This window comes from Alosa alosa, chromosome 12 (assembly GCF_017589495.1).
Source record: "Alosa alosa isolate M-15738 ecotype Scorff River chromosome 12, AALO_Geno_1.1, whole genome shotgun sequence".
NCBI classification, from domain to species: domain Eukaryota; kingdom Metazoa; phylum Chordata; class Actinopteri; order Clupeiformes; family Clupeidae; genus Alosa; species Alosa alosa.
Window position 1 is genome coordinate 13,484,072 of NC_063200.1, and position 13,260 is coordinate 13,497,331.

General features: G+C 46.0%; 1 protein-coding gene across 1 annotated transcript in view; it reads right to left on the minus strand.

The window, feature by feature from the left end:
* Window positions 1-534: 534 nt before the first annotated feature.
* The window catches only part of galt (galactose-1-phosphate uridylyltransferase), an 87,222-nt gene continuing 74,496 nt past the window's right edge, over window positions 535-13,260 (minus strand). The window contains exons 10-11 of the mRNA XM_048258725.1: window positions 5,292-5,446; window positions 535-874 (exon numbers count right to left, since the gene is read on the minus strand). Coding sequence (XP_048114682.1) covers window positions 800-874; window positions 5,292-5,446 — 230 coding nt within the window. The 3' untranslated portion in view covers window positions 535-799. The remainder of the gene's footprint in view (window positions 875-5,291; window positions 5,447-13,260) is intronic.

Genomic DNA, 13,260 nt, shown 5'->3' on the forward strand with positions numbered 1-13,260 from the left:
ATGAGGAAGAGAGAGAAAGGGAGATGAGGAAGAGAGAGAGGGAGATGAGGAAGAGAGAGAAAGGGAGATGAGGAAGACTTAGAGGTGAACTGCACATATTAAACAGACCTAGAGAGAGTAACTGATGCCTTTTCACTTCAATCTTCAATGTCCATTGCTCAGTTAGAGAGTTAGAGCACAGTTTCAGGGGCACATCAATACAGGTTGTTACTCTTCTCAAGACACCCACACTGGCCGTCACAACCTCAGGACATGTCCACACTGGCCGTCACCAACGCAGGACACTTCCACACTGGCCGTCACCAATGCTTGTCCGTGCCTCATGTCAAAGCATGGCCACTGATGGAACTCATGGATGGCTCAAACACAAGGATTGTTTCCAAACGAGTGTGTCAGTCCATTTGATATTGTGCCATAGACTTGTTAGCTATATAACAGCATAGACTTATAGCTGTTATATAGCTGGTATAAATACCACCGACATAACTTTTGATAACTTCATTATAGAGGTCATCTCAAAACCACAGTTGCATGATTTTTTTTTTAATAAGACAATCATTTTCTTTATAAGACAATAACTTCTGTCTTACAATACATTGAAAAACACCACACTGATGCTTTAACCCTTATGAATCACATAATAATCAATTCTGGGTTCTGGTTAACTCAAGGTTAATGATTAGTTGAAGGCACTACGCCAAAATCGCGTCTGTGCAATAAAACATTTTCGTATGCAAAGTGCTGCCTTTTTTCTCCTTTCTAATGATCAGTTGGCCACAACACATGTTGGCAGCGTTTATTATTTCCCTTCACAGCTCTCCATCTTCTTTTGCTTGTAGTGTTCTTCCGGAAGATTCCTCAGTCTCTCAGCTGCCTGTGGACACAGGGGCAATGTGCGCGGTTAACAGCTTGTTTAATCCATAACAGTTTTGGCAGATGAGCAGAGAACAGCCGGCTGCACCGTCTCTTTGTTGGTCACAAGAGACCAGTCCTCTTAATGCAGTATAGGTTATGTGGTACAGACTTTAATGGCAGAGTTTTTAACAGTGTGCTGTACAGATAGACTCTGTTTCTTGTGATTCGACTGTAAGTGAAGCTTCAAGGTCAACCTCAAAGGTCACTACAATTTGATTCCATGGAGTGAGAAAATTAAAGAATGTTTCACCTGAGCTAGTGACCTTAGCTAAAGGTGTCTGTTGAGTGGACACATTGATACAGGGGTGCAGATCTACTTTATGTGAACAGGCCTCGGACAGTATACACATATTCTCTCACTCAAAGGTCTAGAATATAAATAAACAGTACTATTACATCTTTCAGGGCTTTTTCGGATCGACTAGCTGAGATGGAAGAGTTACTGCAACCAGCGGGAGCGAATGTGGATATCAGAGAAACAAGGAGCCTGACCTAGAACGCTGTACTTTTAGGAAATAAAAAAATAAAAGCATGTCCTCTTTTTGAAAAACTTTAAAGGCTCCCCCACTAACTTGTCTCCGTTGAAGAAACATCAGATGAGAGCGGCTTTGTAGAAGCCGCCTGACGTTTCTCCCGCTATCAGCTTTATTTCATATTAGCTTTTCAGCTGTAAAGAGTCTCCTCAGATCTGACACCAAGCTTTTCTCTCTGGGTGAGAACTAATCTCTCGAAAGAATGTTTAGCTTTTGTTAAATTGGTCACGGTTCATAGTAAGTGCCCTATGCATCAATAACTAGTTGATCAATAAGTTCAGGAGGCGTTTCATGTTCAGTGCATGCTGTTTCAAGCTGTACTTGGCTCAGGCGTTAAGATAGTCACATGCAATAATACAGACATGTAATAACCCAAACAGCATCTGGAGGGAAACGCTGAAAGTGTGAGTTTTGGAGGAGACGTGTGGTGGACGAGGAGGTCAGTGTTTTTGCTGTTACTCCAAAAGAACGAGGCGATATAAAAAAGGCCTCACTAAGCAGGACACATCGTCCGCTTTCACTTCTACCCTTTTTTCCCTTTTGGAGCTGTCAGACTCTAAACGGGCGAAAACCTGAGACAGTCAGATTGATTAAATGTCCTACAGCCACTGTCATTTCCTGATCCAATCTCCTGGCTGGGGACCCCCCCCACTCCCCCCTCCATCCATCCGTCTCTCTCCATCCCTCCATCCCTCTCTTTCTCTCTGTGTCCCCCTCTCCATCTCTCTCTCCTCCTCCAAGGTTTAATTTCTCACCGGCGCGCCAACGCGCCGTTTGATAGCGTTCGGGAGCTAAGTGGCAGGTCGCACTCATAAACGCCGCCAGCGCTCAGCACTACAGGACTTTGCTGGTGTGTGTGTGTGTGTGTGTGCCCATCGAGGGGGTTTCACAGAGGCGTAATAAATGTTACAGCACATTAAATCATGAGGAGCGGCATTGTGATATTCAAAGCGAAAACTATTCAATCATGAAGCCTGAAGAGTGCTTAAAGATTAAAAGGGAGAAATGGCGGCTCTAAAGAAGGGAGGAATGGCGGCTCTGTTAGGCTTTTTACGCAGTGTTCCCCTCCTGTAATGGACCTGTGGAACTTTCACAGCCCAACACAGCTGCACATCCATTCCAGTGGCCTCACTAACATCAGTCTAACACTCAGCAGCAAAGCTAGAAACAAAACTATAAGAATCAGCGTTACTGTGGAGCAAAGACTAAACACAACTCTACAAGCTGCTCAAGATGAGTGCATATCTTCTGAGGTGAACCACTACTATTTATTGAAGGATCTTCAGTGTTACTTACTGTAAATTAGCCCTACTGAGGAAGCTACTGTATTGCATGGGTGACATGTTGCACCTCCAGAGACATTATTCCAATGAAACGCAGGATGTGGTCTGGGTGAGGTAGAGGTCTGCCCTGCACCCTGTTGCACCATGAAAGTGACCTTGGATCCAGGAGACAGTGACCTTGGGTCGAGATGAAAGTGACCTTGGATCCAGGTAACAGTGACCTTGGGTCCAGGTGAAAGTGACCTTGGATCCAGGTAACAGTGACCTTGGGTCCAGATGAAAGTGACCTTGGATCCAGGAGACAGTGACCTTGGGTCCAGATGACAGTGACCTTGAATCCAGGAGACAGTGACCTTGGGTCCAGATGGCAGTGACCTTGGTGTGTTGAGTGAGTCTCACCTGCCAGCAGCCCTGATGAAAGGGAGCCAGCGTGGTAGCAAAGCGGCACTAACAAACACAGATTGATATCTGGGGTCAGTTCTGAAGCAATGGTCAGCCTCAATACCCACCAGGCCTGGCAGACACAGCATGTCGGATCAGCGCCAGTTAACAGAGAGGGAGAGAGGCGAGAGGGAGAGAGAGGGGGAGATAGAGAGAGGGACAGATAGAGAAAGGGAGGGAGAGAAAGAGAGGGAGTGAGGAGAGATAGAGAGAGAAAGGAAGAGAGAGAGAGAGAGAGAGAGAGAGAGAGAGAGAGAGACAGAGAGACAGAATGACAGGGTGCAGATCAGAATTGGCCGGTAATTTGATTAAGCTATCAATCAATCTGCCCAGATGGCATCAATCACCCTGGCACTCTGATGGACACAGCAGCACCATCTCCTCAGACAGCGGCAGGGTACACTGCACCCGTGGGCACAAGGGAAAGAGAGAGAGAGACAGAGAGAGAGAGGGAGAGAGAGAGAGGGAGAGAGAGAGAGAGAACCACATCATATTGCTTTGCCAATATATGTCATTTTTACAGTCATGCCAATAAAGCTCATTGAATTTGAGGGAGAGAGAGTGAGACATCTCATTGGCATCAGCAGAAAAATGGGAAATGGAGGGATGAGGAGAGAGAATGAGTGGAAGAGAGAAAACTAAGAACGAGAGAAAGAGCTACAACAGACAGAAAGACAGAGAGAAAAATCTAAGAAAGAAATAAAGTTCCAAGAAATAGAAAGAAATAATGGAGTGAGGGATGTGGTCTCAAAAAGAGCAAGAGAATAATTGAGCTGATAAAAGAAGAGCAAGGAGAAAAGGAGTCTACGCTTAAGAATTGATAGATAGAGAATGAGAGAGAGAGACAGAGAGAGAGAGAGAATAAGGCAGGAGAAAAGGAGTCTATGCTTGAGAAATGATAGAGAGAAAGAGAGAGAGAGAGAGAATAAGGAGGGAGAAAAGGAGTCTTCGCTTGAGAATTGATAGATAGAGAAAGAGAGAGAGAGAATAAGGAGGGAGAAAAGGAGTCTTCTACGCTTGAGAATTGATGGCTAGAGAGTGAGAGAGCAGAATGGAGAGATGAGAAAGAGAGAGAGAATAAGGAAGAGAAAGAGAGGCTGAATTTCCATTTCCATCTCGTCCCCTCCAGGGAGCGGTGCTGACAGGGACTCTCGATGCGCGGGGCTAAGTGGGCATCGCATGGGGCAGATTTAAAGCTCCCGACGTGACACCACTGCCAAACGCAGCCGAGCAGTAGGAGGCCAGGATGCCCAAAGCTCTGACCGATGGACCACCCGCCTGTCTGCCGGAGATTACAGAGCTCTCCGGCGACGACGGCGACGACTCCGCTCAGACTTGACCGCCGCCGCCTCTGCTGCCGCCACTGTGCTCATCTTTGCCCCAACACAAAGCACGGCCACTTCTCCTACATTAAAAAGTTAATAACGTTCGCATGAAGTCCGACCTGAAGGCACCGACTTCCAATTAACATGCCACTGTAAGGAAGGACGTCAGGAAAGGCTGACCGCCCCGTGAGGAGGAAACTGTCCACACTCTAGGATATGGTAGGGGAACAGGGGGGCAGGGGGGTGAAGGGTTAGGGAGGGGCAATAGAAGGGGTAATAGAACGGTAGTCAGGGCCAGTCACAGAGGAAGTAGAATGGAGTGGACTAGATTTTTATTCTGGACATAAATCACACTCTCTTCTTCTGTGATAACAACTTATGACATCTCTAAGGTCATCAGTGTTGCTTATGACAATAAACACATTATAGATAGGTACAAGTTAGACAGATAGATAGATTACAGGTTATAGATTAGCCACATTAGCACAAACAACTTATGATGTCTCTAAGGTCCTCATCAGTGTTGTTTATGACAATAAACACATCTTATGACAGCCAACTGCTCAATTAATAGGACACATCATCAATGCCCCCGCATCGATCAATCCTGTCCACTGTGAGAGAGACTGTATTTGGCTTATTTGACTTCCTGGTCTGTGTTTTACATCCAGGATGACACCGCTGAGAGGAACTAGAGAGGCCCTGCTACTCTGGCACTGCCCATGCCACCCTGTGGTGGCGATAACCACTGCCGACGCCCCGTGGCGGTGCTGACGTTGACGTTGACGACTCACCTGCTCAGGCGTGAGGTCCCTCTGCTCCTGTGCCAGCATCTCGTAGCCCACCATGAACTTGCGCACGGAGGCGGAGCGCAGCAGTGGCGGGTAGTAGTGGGCGTGGAGCTGCCAGTGGGACATGTCTTCCGCCAGGTGGGCACCAGTGGGGGCACCTGGTAAATAAACAAACAAACAAACGAACAAACAAACAATCAGGTAAAACAAGAAAACAGCAAGAACAACATGCAAACAAATAAAGGTAATCAAATTGCAAAGCACAATGCTGCTCTTTCCTGATTTTGTTTGTGTTTGTGTGTCTGTGTGTGTGTGTGTGTGTGTGTGTGTGTGTGTGTGTGTGTGTGTGTGTGTGTGTGTGTGTGTGTGTGGACACCAACTCACAGAGCCCATTCCTCTCCAGGTTGGGATTAAAACAGGCTGCCCCTGGAGTGCGGTGAACTTCATCCTTGCCATTAACCAGTGGCTCAAGTGGCTCTGTCAGTGTGCACCACCTCATACCAGATCCCCAAACCCTGTTCAGGGGTATGCAGACAACGTGGAGATTTCCTCCAGAGATGAGGATGTCATCCATAATATGCTGGCCAGAACAGACGAATTTCTTTGCTGGTCAAAACTGGAGGTAAAACACACCAAGTGCGCAGCACTATATGAGCGACGCAGCGGTGGAAACCGCTGGTATAAAGCTAAATCGGACAAACCCCCCTTCTTCACAATCATGGGGCAGCCCATCAGAGTCTACCCACGCCATGAGTCATACACCTATCTTGGCCATAACATCAACATTGCAGGTGAGTGGGGGAAGCAGGCACAGGATTTATGCCATGCCTATAAGAACAGGATCGACCTAATCGACTCCTCCCCCCTCCCTGTAGTCATAAAACTGGACGCTATCAGAGAGGTGGCCCTGACAAAGGTACAACACCTCTTTGCAAACGTCCACATCCCGCAAAATGTCCTACGCGACATGAACAATAAAACAGTCCAGGCCGTCGGAAAATGGCTGGGGCTGAACTCTCACTCTACCCGGGACCTCATCTTCCTCTCACGCAAAGAGGGGGGGCTGGGTGTCCCAAACGTGGAATGGGTATACACTGCCATCAGGCGGACACACCTCATCTGCATGCTCAACAATGACGATGCCACTGTCAGAGAGCTAGCCAGAGCTTCCCTCCTGCTGGACCTCAGGAAGAGGAAGGTCCCTCTGGCCAAACCAGGCCAGGACAGCTTCCTAGGCTTTAGGAGGAAAAGCAGCGGGAAACTGGACACACAAGCTGCTGGCTTTGGAGTCCGATCAGACTGGCCGGACCTAAATGATCTGTGCAAAAGAATGTCAGTCAAACTAAAATGGACACAACACAACTCACACACAGCACCACAGGCATCTGATGCAGTTGTCACAGACCCATCTGTAACAGCAGAGGCTACTGTATATCACAATGAGGCACAATACACACTACAGAATACAACAGCAAGGAGATTCCTTCTTAATATAAAACAAACAACACTGGACTGGACTCAGAATGCAGGGAAAGTTGGCATGCCTACACTTTGCCGACCACTCTGTCTCACACTCCATGTTTACAAATGCCGCTGTTGGGGAGGACATCCTCTGTTTCACTGTCAAAGCCAGACTGCAGGTGTTACCCACCAAATACAACCTTGCATTATGGTACCCTGCAATCCACCATCCACACTGTATAATGCACTCAGACTCTGACCATCACCTCGAATCAGTTGCCCATATTATAAATGGCTGTACTATGTACAAAGGACTTTATACTGCACGCCACGACCGAATTGTTGACCTTATTGCTAGCACTGTTAAGGATGTACTTCCAGATAATGTGTCCATGTACAAACATTCGCGTATTATGCCAGAATGGTTTAACAGCTTCACTGATGTGTTTTGTAACATCCATAACCCCTGTTGTTGTGTTTTTAGACCGAGACAGAGGGGAAGTACTTATACTTGAAATAGGATGTGTGTACGATCTCTACATGGACATGGCTTTTAATGATAAAATCATGAAGTACGAACCCATACGGACAAAACTATGTGACCTAGGCAATCAATGCAAGCTAGTGGTGTTGATCTTTGGCAGCTTGGGGCATGTCTACAATCTTGTTTTCAGTGGGTTCAGTGGGTTAAGGCTGGCAGGGCTCTCCAGCAGAAAAACAAATATTTATTATATAATAATATCTAATTGCTCCATATCTGCAGTTAAAGGCAGCCTTGCAGTATAGCGCAGGAGATGTTTTTTGTACCCCTGAATACCAGTTGAGTGGCAAAGCCCTATCTTATCTCTTGAAATATTTGAATCCTGTCTGTTGTAATATGATTTGTGGATTTAAATAAAGAATTAATGTGTGTGTGTGTGTGTGTGTGTGTGTGTTTGTGTGTGAGTGTTTGTACTTGGCACACTGTTGTGATATTTCTGGAAATGAAAATAAAGACATGAGGAAGACGTTAAAACCAAATGGAGACAAGCTGTATCATTTCAGACGAACAGGAAAATAACAAAAAGCCAGGTGCAAAACGTAAGAAGCACAGGCAAGGTCATGTTCATGAAAATCTGTTTTAAATCAAGACACATTTAGCTGCTTATATCTTTCTTCAAACAGCACTACAGTGTAATTGACAAATGTGTTTTGTTGCAGAGCAACAAAAGAGTTATTTCTGTGTTCGAGGCTTAAGATGGTGTTGGAGTGGTTTCACTGTTCTTGCTGGGTTTAAGACTTCACCACAGCCACACAGGGACTCATGCACGTCCAAATGTTCACCACCATAGCGTGAGGAACAAGATAAAAAAAAAAAAAAACGCCCTGCACTTACAATGAAAACTGAAATAGCAACAACGGAGATAACAGCAGTATGTGCTCTATGGGATTAGATGCGTTTAACTGAACCACAAGTGAACCAGTCTCTGAGAGAACTTTAATCCCCTGCTGGGTGTTGTCCAGGCCTGGGCAGTCACATACTGTATACGTCGACCTCATGTGACCTTTTAACAGACACTACTATATAAACTATATATACACATAGATAGAAAGAAAAAAATATAGATATACAGACAGACAGATACTGTAGATAGATAGATAGATAGATAGATAGATAGATAGATAGATAGATAGATAGAGATATAGATAGATAGATAGATAGATAGATAGATAGATAGATAGATCTGTTTGACACAAAAAACTAATGTACTAATGATGACAAAAATAAACATGCAGTTCTTTCAAAAAATAGCATTTAGGCCCAGCAGCGTGAAGTGCTGAGTCAGCACGTTGAAAGTCTTTTTTTTTTTTAGCTGGCCACAGGGGAGCCCCACCAACAGTCTTTAAATCACATCAATAAATACTGAATGCTGACTTTGCAAGAGCACATCGTATTTATGATCACAGTGACACAGCGAGGACAGGATGAATAGCCGTGCAATCTCAGAATTCTGACTGCCCCAAAATAAATGTAGGGGTCAGAAAGGATTTCAGCACTCGAGGGGCAGACTGGCTTTAATGGTTATGGTTATGGCCATGGTGTTTGGCAGACGCTTTTGTCCAAACTGACTTAGTGTATATGACCACTACTTTCTTGAAAATAATCTCCAAATGAAGTTGAGAAGCCTGCATTAGGCAATAACAGTAATTCTAACAACAATATCAATAGCAATATTAAATATCAACAGAGCCGGACAGTAACGGAGTACATTTACTTGAGTACAGTACTTGAGTACAATTTTGAGGATCTGTACTTTACTTGAGTATCATTTTTGGGGGAGTACTCATGACTTTACTCAAGTACATTTGAGAGGCAAATATTGTACTCTTTACTCCACTACATTTCTATCCATAACCGTGAGTACCGTTACTTCTTCTTCTAAAAAAAAAAAAAAAAAAAGAAAAAATCTGAAACCCTCAATTTGTTGTTTCCCTCTCAAACGTGATTGGATTGTGCAGGCGACACTGATTGGGACAGCCTATCAGCAATCACCTTCAGCTTTCATGAAAAGTCAACTCCATGGTCAGATTTAGATAAGAGACGAAACCATGGATGAAACAATGGATGAAGACGCGGCAGGTTACTGGATGCGAGGGAATTTTATGACCCATTGGCCCCACCTGTAGACTATTTCAATTTGCTGAACAAGTTAATGATAGTTTTAAGCTTCAAGTGTTTCAATTACAAAATAGTATTTTTTATTTGAAATACATACAAATGTATTAGAAATACTGCCCATCCCTGGCAACATGGTAAAAATATGGAAATGACTTGATTTTACTTTCAATTCCTTTTACATTCTCCAAGGTATTAACATTAACATTTTTCATAACTCCATGTAGGACGTTTCTGTACATAAATGTAAGCACTCTGGCAGTAGTAATGCAATATTTAGAAAATGTACTCTTGTACTCTTGATACTCAAGTACTTTTAAAACAAGTACTTCAGTACTTTTACTTAAGTAGACATCTGATATCAAATATGTTTTGTGTCCATGGCAAACAGCCCAAGACTTTTCTCTCTTTAGTCAGGCATCTTGACTGCGGCTGTGGCACCTTCTGCCCACTTTGCTAAAATGACTCTTTCATAACAACTCCTATTATTTAATTCATGTCATAAACACTAACCGCACGACCCCACCCCACCCCACCCTACCCTGCCAAGTTCCCCCAATATATGAATAAATAAGCCAAGTGCTTGGCCTCTGTCTGCGCTTTATAAAGTAGGATTTAGATACACACAGACACACACACACACACACACACACACACACACACACACACACACACACAACCAGCGGAGAGCAGAAAACTCTCTGGTCACTCTTTGACCCTTATATCAAAACCTGATGATGATGATATCTCAGTCCAGGCGCTCTCTGCCCCACCCCCACCCCTCATTATGGTGTGTGTGTGTGTGTGTGTTGCCCACCCCTCATTATGGCTTCTGAAGCGCTACCCAGGCTGCTGCTCCAGCCATGTGTGTGTGTTTGGCTGTGTGTGTGTGTGTGTGTTTGGCAGTGTGTGTGTGTTTGGCCGTGTGTGTGTGTGTGTGTGTGTGTGTATGTGTGTGTGTGTGTGTGTGTGTTTGGCCGTGCTGCAGATCATCTTATGAAACCGGCTGTGAGAACCCACCGTGGGTTTGGCCTCAATCCTCCAACACAACACCCCCTCCCTTCCTCCAACTCTCTCTTGCCACGCCCCCCCCACAACACCCCCTCCAAGTCTTTCTCTTACCCACATCCCCCCCACAACACCCCCTCCAAGTCTTTCTCTTACCCACATCCCCCCCACAACGCCCCCTCCAACTCTCTCTTACCCACGGCCCCCCATAACACCCCCTTCTTACAACCAGCACCCTCATCCAGCCCCGACTCTTGAGTAATAAATGAAGAGTATCATGCAATTTTAAATCGCCTTCATCCAGTTTGGTCGCCTCAAAACATCTGTTCATTTCCTCTGCAGACTTTTTTTGACACCCCCCCCTTTCTCATTTCTTTTCATTCTAACTGAATATGGTTGTGTGCTTGCTTTCTCTCTCTCTCTTTCTCTCTCTCTCTCTCTCTCTCTCTCTCTCTCTCTCTTCTTTTTATGTTTCGCTCTCACTCCTTCTCCTCGTTCACCCCCTCCATCACTCTCTCCATGTGGCAGTGAAGTCCACTCACTCAGGTTTCCTGGTCTCCTGGTCGGCGTTTAACTCTCCCCTCTCGGCCGCTGCTCTACGCCCCGTGGGTGCTCTTCCGTCTCGCGCCCGTGCCAGAGACGCGAACAGTCGAGTCGACTCGGACTCACGCTTGCGCATCACGCTCGGCCCGACATAAAACAACCCAATTCCGACTCAGTGTGGAAGTGAGAGACAGAGAGAGAGAGGGAGAAGGGAGAGAGAGAGAAAGAGGGAAAGAGAGAGAGAGTCAGAGAGAGAGAGTCAGAGAGAGAGAGAGAGAGAGAGAGAGAGAAAGAGAGATGGAGAGAGATTGAGAGAGAAAGAGGAAAAGAGAGAGAGAGAAACACAGCAGGACCACTTCGTTGTGGCTTTTCAAGCGTCTGCTTCCCTCATCTGCACGAGCGTCAAACCCCTAGACAGCGTGTCTCCGCGCGGTTGAGTCCTGTGCTAATTGGACACTGAAATGAAGCTGCCACTGGAACAGACTAAATGCTGTCCTGGCCGGCGGGTGGGCGGGCAGGCGTCGGGTCGGGCGCTCCTATAGAATGTTTGTTTTTGTTTACCGCGCAGCGCCGCTCCCTCGCCGTTGCCACTGCGGTGGCTGGCGTCGTTGGTAAAGCTCTTAATCTGCCGGCGACGCGTAGTCGGACCAATTAGCCACGGGGACGCTAATGAGCAGCGCCCAGCTGACAGCATTAACACGCCTGACAGCAGTGGACCAAAGAGCATGCACACACACACACAGGGGCAAAGAGCAGCCCGCAGCTCCAGCACACACACTGGGGGGAAGGTTGTGTATGTGTGTGTGTGTGTGTGTGTGTGTGTGTGTGTGTGTGTGTGTGTGTGTGTGTGTGTGTGTGCAGTGCAGCCTGCCCTAATGGGTTTACCTTATCTCACCTGCAACCCCCACCCCACCAGATCTCCGACAGGTGCATAGAGCCTGCTGATATTAATGAATGTGTTTTACTGACCGGAGGTGACCTCGCATTGCTCATCACGATTCAGAACAAACACACACACACACACACACACACACACACACACACACACATTGTGAGTAGTGAGTAGGAAGCCAGTGTGTTTGGCAAGCGAGTGTGTGTGAATGTGGTCTGTCCGTCCAATTTCGCCTTATTACCAAGTTGATTTGTCCTTGATGTGCTATGGTGAGGCCGGAACAGGAGAAGTAATGCATTTTCCCTCCCAATGCTTCCAAATGCCACCCAAGGAAATAGAAAACAAGTAAACTTTCAGGCCCGGATATTTGTTAGTTAAGAGAGCCAGGCATTAATTTCCAAATATGCACTTGAATTATGTGGTATGACGGTGCGCGGACATAGCCGGCCTTTTTCTCGGCGTTCATCTTGTTTTCTCACTAAATAAATGGATTCATAAAAACGCCTCCACCTCTCAATTGGCTGATTGAATTATTCGATGCGAAATGCATTTCATTACTTCGGAAAGTGGAGGAGAGGTGGTGGAAGAAAAACAGCCACAAACATGGCATGAATTTCAGATCGGATGGTTCACACGTGCCACCAGACCTCCACTGGGTGTGTGGGAGAGGAAACAGACCCTTTGGAGGTGCAATCCACAACCCTGTTCAGATCCTTCAAATCATCTGGACCACACACCCATAGGCTGAAAATATGGGAGGATGGGAGGATAGTTATCCCTCCAATCGGAACCAGCCAATGCAACCCCCTTGATAATCATATCACCATAATGAATGAAACTGTTGTGGTAGAAATGAAGTGTTAATCCACAAAAAGGCAAAAAGTAACGCACAGGCAAGTCGACCGTAGGGCTATTCATGACGTCGGAGACAGGAGACAGAGAGAGAAAGAGAGAGAGAGAAAGAAATAAGGAGAGAGAGAGAGAGAGAGAAAGAGAGTAGGAAATAAACAAGGGAGAGAGAGAGAAAGAAATAAGGGAGAGAGAGAGAGAGAGAGAGAAAGAGAGTAGGAAATAAACAAGGGAGAGAGAGAGAGAAAGAGAGAGAAAGAAATAAGGGAGAGAGAAAAAAAGAAAGAGTGATGAACAGCCAGAGAAAGATAGTGGGAGAAGCAGAACAAAGGGAAGAGAGAGAAAGGGAGAGAGAGAGATACAGTACCAGTGCTCACAAAACAAAGCTCACTGTGTCATTATCAAACCAGTCAGTAAACCCAACTGATCATATTCATCTGCTGAACGCCTCTGATGGAAGTCCCTGGCAGGAAAGGCATGCATGGCACATCCCACGTTGACGCTACGCTACACGTCTGCTGCTGCTGCACACCACTCGGGCCACCTCAGTGTGCTCCGGCAGA